Source organism: Trichomycterus rosablanca, chromosome 1, assembly GCF_030014385.1.
Source record: "Trichomycterus rosablanca isolate fTriRos1 chromosome 1, fTriRos1.hap1, whole genome shotgun sequence".
In the NCBI taxonomy this organism is placed as follows: domain Eukaryota; kingdom Metazoa; phylum Chordata; class Actinopteri; order Siluriformes; family Trichomycteridae; genus Trichomycterus; species Trichomycterus rosablanca.
In genome coordinates, this window is record NC_085988.1 from 2357852 (window position 1) to 2364786 (window position 6935).

General features: G+C 40.7%; 1 protein-coding gene across 1 annotated transcript; it reads left to right on the plus strand.

Moving 5' to 3' along the window:
• Positions 1-1045: 1045 nt before the first annotated feature.
• Positions 1046-6697, plus strand: LOC134317397 (induced myeloid leukemia cell differentiation protein Mcl-1-like). The gene is made up of 3 exons (XM_062998178.1): positions 1046-1442; positions 5247-5503; positions 5609-6697. The coding sequence occupies exons 1-3, from the start codon at positions 1136-1138 to the stop codon at positions 5723-5725; spliced, it is 681 nt and encodes a 226-aa protein (XP_062854248.1). The 5' UTR covers positions 1046-1135; the 3' UTR covers positions 5726-6697.
• The last annotated feature ends 238 nt before the right edge of the window (positions 6698-6935 follow it).

The window sequence follows — 6935 nt, forward strand, 5'->3', positions numbered from 1 at the left end:
ATAACCAGTACAGAGCGCTTGCAACCAGTACAGAGCACTTATAACCAGTACAGAGCACTTATAACCAGTACAGAGTGTTTATAACCAGTACAGAGCACTTATAACCAGTACAGAGCGCTTATAACCAGTACAGAGTGTTTATAACCAGTACAGAGCACTTATAACCAGTACAGAGCTCTTATAACCAGTACAGAGTGTTTAAAATCAGTACAGAGCGCTTATAACCAGTACAGAGCACTTATAACCAGTACAGAGCACTTATAACCAGTAATAACGGTGAGAAATGTAGTGTTTCTATGTCGTACTCTCAGTACATATTACACTTTATTGTTTACGTGAAGCTTTTTCGACTCCCCCGGGAAGATTCAGAACCCCGAGCTGCAGAACCAGCACACGTGAAGTAAATCCAGTTAAACACAGATACAGATGTTGTATTTTAGACTGGGTTTGATGGTTATTTCACACAGATGTTTGTTCGTGTCGTGTCGATGTTTCACCGCGCAAGCCGAGCGCTGAGCTAATCGGTTTTTTGCGCCGAGAGTCGCGGTGAGAGCGAAGCGCAAAACGTTTCTCACGTCAGCGAACTAAAGAAAACAACAACTTCTCATCACCGACAGCTGATCCATGATTTATACATACAAACCAACATCTGTAACAGCAGCACAAATCCCCACAGTTAATCTACACGCTCCACCATCATGTTACTACTCTTAACTTTGGTTATGTAACGCCCACCGTTGATGATGCAGGATTGGTTTCCAAAAACTGGTGGAAACGCGGGTCGGTTCTCTACAGAACACCAAGGTTCAGAGAAACCTGAACAGAACCGGTTCCAGAACCAGAGTTCTTCTGGTGGAAAAGCCCTGTGTGTGTGAAAGGTACTGTATACACGTACACACTATAAACTTGCCTTGCCATGGAAAGTGATGAATATTCAAAACTGTGGACCTACCCATGACCAGATATGGTTGGTGGTTCCTCATTGAGGTCACACCTCTACTATGTAAGCTGGGTAAACTTTCAAATCTCACTTCACTCAGCACAGGGTGTAGTCAGGTTGCTCTCTCACATACACACCATCCATTCACACATCTACACCCGGTCTGCCAGGAGAAGCCTGAAGATCAGAATCAGCATGATTAAGAAAACAGCACCCGTGTATTTACTAGGTTTTGCAACCCATTATGCTCCAGTACTGCCAGCTCAAGTCAAGCCTTACACCAAGAGCTGTGAGGAGGAACTAGACGGATACTTCGAGGAGACCGGGATTAAACTCAACGACACGTCCTGCAAAGATCTGGAGAAGGAAACCCAAGACTTACTTACTCACGTTTACCAAGCGCACGTTGGACTGAACCCAAGTGTCAAGAGACACTCGGCTGAACCGACTCTGAACCGAGTGTTGCAGGATCTCATATCCAAACACAGAATCGCATACTCTGGTAAGACCTTTATATCATTATTAAGTCGAAATGCATCCAAATGTCCACATGGATTTATTTTAATATATACTGTGTTGTCATAACTTTGTGATTCTAAGCGCTTGCAATGGAGAGTCGATTCCTACGTACCAAAGAGTCGACTTGGGCTTTTTACGCCGAAAATTACTAAACATGTAAAGGTTTAGTTCTTCCATATAATATTAATTCTGTGCTTAGTTATTCTGTGTCAGTAATTAGTCTTTAGTTTACTTTCAAAGCAAGAATTCGGTAGAATCGACTCTTTGAATACTTTTCGATTTTGAACGCAAGCCGTGTGAGTCGACTCTTAATTTCTGGAATCGAACAGCCTTCACAGTAAATAATAACAACTATTATGTTATTACTATAATAGTATACATAAATAAATACAAAACGTACAAAATAATGTCATGGAAAGTATAAAGAGGCAGTTTTAAAAGGTAAAAAAAACCGAATTCGATTCAAGCATTTGCAATGGAGAGTCGATTCCAACGTATGAAAGAGTCGACTTGGGCTTTTCACGCGATAAATGACTGAATGTAAAGATTTAGTTATTCCATATAATATAAATTCTATTCTTAGTTATTCTGTATTTTTTATTTTATTTTACCCTAATGTTTAAAAGCAAGAATTCGGTAGAATCGACTCTTTGAATGAACCGACTGCACTTGGTTTTGAACGCAAGCGGTGTGAGTCGACTCTTTGTGTCTGGAATCGAATAGCTTTCGCAATAAATAATAATGATGTACATAAATAAATACAAAACGTACAAAACAATGTCATGGAAATTATAAATTGCCAATTGAAAAAGGTAAAAAAAAATTAAAACATAATAAAATAATATACTTTCTGTGTCCTGCATTTAACTATTATTATTATTATGATTATTATTACTATTATTATTATATATTTTTAGAGTACACTCAAGTATAAGTCTTGGAGGTAAAGTCAGTAAAGTATTGTCCTCGGTATAAAAGCAAAAAAAAGTAAAAAAGCAGAACAAAGAAAAGCATTTTAGATTAGACACCCAAAGGGGAAACACAAAGAAATATAAGTGTGGTACGAGAGCATTGTTCCTCATTGAAAGGTCAGTATTTTCCATGATGTATTCTGGGAAATCCAGCCCCTTGTTTCCTGCCTGTCCGATCCGGATACAGAAAGGAACATGACCAGTCAGTTTAATTCTACAATGAATCAGTATTCATTAGTTCTACAGTAGAACTATGATAGGATGATGTGTTGAAAAGCTGATTCATTGTAGGTAGTTCTATTGGCTTAAATATAATGCTTAAAATTAAAACGACTCCTTGAGTGAATTGACTCTTTGGGGTTTTAAATGCAGGCTGAACGAGTCAACTCTGGAATGCCTTGAATAGAACTGTATAATAATAATAATTATGATAATAATATGATATAATGACAAGAGTCTAAAGTGCGAAGGGAATTAAACTGCTGAAAATACAAAGGAGTGGCTCACAGATTAATAATCTACGTTCTGTTTCCAGCAGAATCTCTTTACTTCCCTTCTTTCCATTCGTAAATGTGTTTTTCACAGGCCGAGCGGCACTTTGGTGTGGCAACGCCACCTCAGTTATTTCGAAACTCGATTCCTGGAACTTGGGCTTGTTGCAATTCTTCTGAACGCGCTTATCATACTTATCACACACCAAAACCGCACCGCCTTGGGCGTCAAACGCCCACGAAAACATGCACGAACACTGGCTGCGGCGCAGCGTGAAAACATTCTGAGCCGTGCAGGAAGTTCTGTTCAGCATAGAGATGATAGAATTAAAAAACCAAGTTAAAAAATGTCCATATAAACTATTTATTCTACATAAAGTCTAATCAGTATCCTCACTTATCTGTACCATGAATGCAAAAACAGTCTACTCACAAGAATCAGTATTTACAATATGGCCAAAAGTATGTGGACACCTCTCCTAATCATAATTGGGTTCAGGTGGGCCAGTGATAGCTCAGTGGTTAAGGTACTGGACTAGTAAACGGAAGGTTGCCGGTTCAAGCCCCGCCACCACCAAGTTGCCACTGTTGGGTCCCTGAGCAAGGCCCTTAACCCTCAATTGCTCATTGTGTAAGTCGCTTTGGATAAAAGCGTCTGCTAAATGCTGAAAATGTAAATGTACATGTTTCAGTTTAAAAAGCAATGTGGAGAGAGCAAGCCAAGTGTAAGGTGTCTATATACTTTTGGCCGAGCGGTGCATTCGACATATGAACCTTAGACTCAGTGCTAAACGTGTGGGGAGGTAATAAAATCTAGCTTTGTGTGTCATCTACGTACACAATGTCATGGAAATTATAAACTGCCAATTTAAAAAGGTAAAAAAAAATTAAAACATAATAAAATAATATACTTTCTGTGTCCTGCATTTCACTATTATTATTATATATTTTTAGAGTACACTCAAGTATAAGTCTTGGAGGTAAAGTCAGTAAAGTATTGTCCTCGGTATAAAAACAAAAAAAAGTAAAAAAGCAGAACAAAGAAACATTTAAAAGGGAAATAAAATAGGACCCGAGACCGACCCTTGGGGCACCCCGCAGAATATATAATTCACTGAAATTACATCAGAAACATGATACAGTGACTGAAGTGTTTAGAAATGTGGCATTTTCCTTGGTAACAGTGAGTTTATCTGTAAGACATCTACATTAGGAGGAACTAGGAACTGGAATGAAAGATTCAGACTCAGAACCAGTCGTTCAGGTTTGGGTTCAAAGACGTTTCAGTTGAAATCAGATAATAGACGGATGATCAGATGAACAATCGGACGGGTACAGACACGTCCTGTCTGGTTGTTCTAAACACATTCAGGAGGAACCGGAATTATCTGGAGGCCTTCCCGTACAACAACAGGAGGCACAAATGGGCACAAATTCCCACAGACACGTTCAGTCTTGTGTAAATCCTTGTCGGAGGGGAATGTGGGAGACTCGACCACACACCCACGCGGTGAAACCGATAGCATGGTCTTTCACTTCTGTTTCTCAGCAGCTGTACTTTCCCTACAGGGACATTCTGATGAACCAATTTGGGGGATTTTAGAGCCGGGGTGTTGACTCTTGTGGTTAGTCCTTACTTATTTTGTCTATAGACAAAAGTATTTGGACAGCACATGTATAAACCAAACGGTATTAAAGTAGAATGTCGTCGTTAATGGGTTATTAGTGGTCACTGATGGGTTATTGGTGGTCTTTGATAGGTTCTTGGTGGCCTTTGAAAGGGTATTGATGGTCTTTGACAGGTTATCGGGGGTCTTTGATAGGTTATTGGTATTCACTGATGGGTTATTAGTGGTCACTAGTGGGTTATTAGTGGTAATTAATGGGTTATTAGTAGTCACCGATCGGTTATTGGTATTAATTGATGGGTTATTAGTGGTCGTTGATGGTTATTAGTGGTCACTGATTGGTTATTGGGGGTCTTTGATGGGTTGTTGCTGCTCACTGATGGGTTATTGGTATTCACTGATGGGTTTTGGTGGTCACTACTGGGTTATTAGTGGTTTTTGATTGGTTATTAGTTGTCACTGATGGTTATTGGTTGTCACTGATGGGTTATTAGTGGGTTATTGGTATTTACTGATGGGTTATTGCTGGCCTTTGATAGATTACCGGTGGTCACTGATGGGTTATTAGTGGTCATTTATGGTTATTGTTGGTCTTTGATGGGTAATTAATGGTCACTGATGGTTGTAAGTGGTCACTATGATTAATATTGTACATTACAGACTCTTGATTCATTGTTGTTTGTTTGTTGTATTACAGTGATGGCGAGGCAGCTGTTGGCACAGGCGGACGGTATGAAGAAGGTGGACACGGTGTTACAGAGCACGTTCAGCGATGGCGTGACGAACTGGGGGCGCATCGCCAGCGTGTTGGCACTGGGCGCCGTGGTGTGCAAGCAGCTGACGGAGGACTGTACGAACGGGCGGCCGGAGGAGTGTGTGGACACCGTGGTATCTCACATGGCGTCGTACCTCACCACACACCAACGCCAATGGTTCGTCAACAATAACGGCTGGGTGAGTACGCCAGGCGCACCAGGACAAACGCAGAACGCTTGACATGATGATGCTAACTCTGAGCGCCGAGCTAACCGTGTGTGTGTGTGTGTGTGTGTGTCACAGCAAGGGTTCGTGCAGTTCTTCCACGAGGTAGATCCAGAGTCGGTGATTCGGAGCACGCTCATGGCCTTGGCAGGATTCAGTGGGCTAGGGCTATGTCTAATCACGATGCTCCGATGAAAAAGGCCTGGCCTGAACAGACCGAACGCTGTTCCCGCCGTTTTGGACCCCACGTGGAGTGGGAGAGTGCTTGTGCGCGCCAGGTTTTTCCACCGAGTTGTTTGGAGATGCTGGATTCTGTATTTTTATTTAATAAAAATATGTATTTTTTTATTAAATGCCTCAGATAAGCTCCAGAATGTGTGCACTAAATGTTTTATAGGTAGAAAAGATTTATTATATTTTTTTATAAAAATCTGAAATCACATTTGATACTTTATAATAATAATAAATCTGCAATAAATCATCATTCATCTGTCGTTAGGGTGGCCAGACGTCCGGCATTAGGTCGGACAGTCCGGCTTTTCAGCCGCCTGTCCTCCATCCACACAATGCTAGGACGAACACTTAAAAATCCTCCTTTAGGAGTGAACTGGTTACATTTATGATCAGTATTATCTGTCATTAGCTCGGGTACATGTCAAAACAAATGCTTTGTATTTCATTGGTTTAACAGCCTCATTTGACTGCTTATAGTGCTACCACTGGCCAATCGTAGAAGGTCCGCCCTCTAAATGCTAGTCTGTGATTGGGTGGTTGAATTTCGCCCGCCCGCTCTGGTCTGTAAACACCTCTACCTGAGTCAATTATTTAGCTCTCATGCTCAGGAACGCTGTGAAAATGCCAAAAAATAAACTTTTGGAGGCAGCGAGAAACAGACTTAAATATGAAAAGTAGATACAACATTTAGTAAATAAAACAGTAATTTATTATAGAATTCTTGCTTAAATTGGTCAGAAACTCTGTTATATGGGTTCTGGTTTCATTCTGTGTGTTGCAGTAGCATGTCCCCCTGTTCCTGGTAGGAAGTCCTCCATTTGGGTGTAATGTCTGCCATTTTGACTATGAATGTGTGAATGTATATCCTTCTGTTATAAAGTCAAGTCGTCCACTGATTCACCTCTGGAAATAAAGGACAGATGTTACCATGAACATGTGTGTGAATCATGAATGTTTCCTCCTGTGTTGTAAGAGTGATAGATGTCTTCAGACCTAAAGAGATGTCTCTCTCACACACACACACACACACACACACACATCTACAGTATATGTACATGATTCTCAACATGGTGAAGAGAGAAAGGTGTGTTGATCTTACAAGGTTCTAAAGGTGGACCTGTGTGACGGACTCACCTGGATGAGGAACCAAGTTTGTTTTCACCCTAGACAC

Excerpts from the sequence above, each read along its gene's own strand:
- LOC134317397 (XM_062998178.1), top strand. The coding sequence starts at position 1,136 with ATGATTAAGAAAACAGCACCCGTGTATTTACTAGGTTTTGCAACCCAT. Across the intron at positions 1,443-5,246 it reads ACACAGAATCGCATACTCTG|TGATGGCGAGGCAGCTGTTG; the intron begins GTAAGACCTTTA and ends GTTGTATTACAG. Across the intron at positions 5,504-5,608 it reads TCGTCAACAATAACGGCTGG|CAAGGGTTCGTGCAGTTCTT; the intron begins GTGAGTACGCCA and ends TGTGTGTCACAG.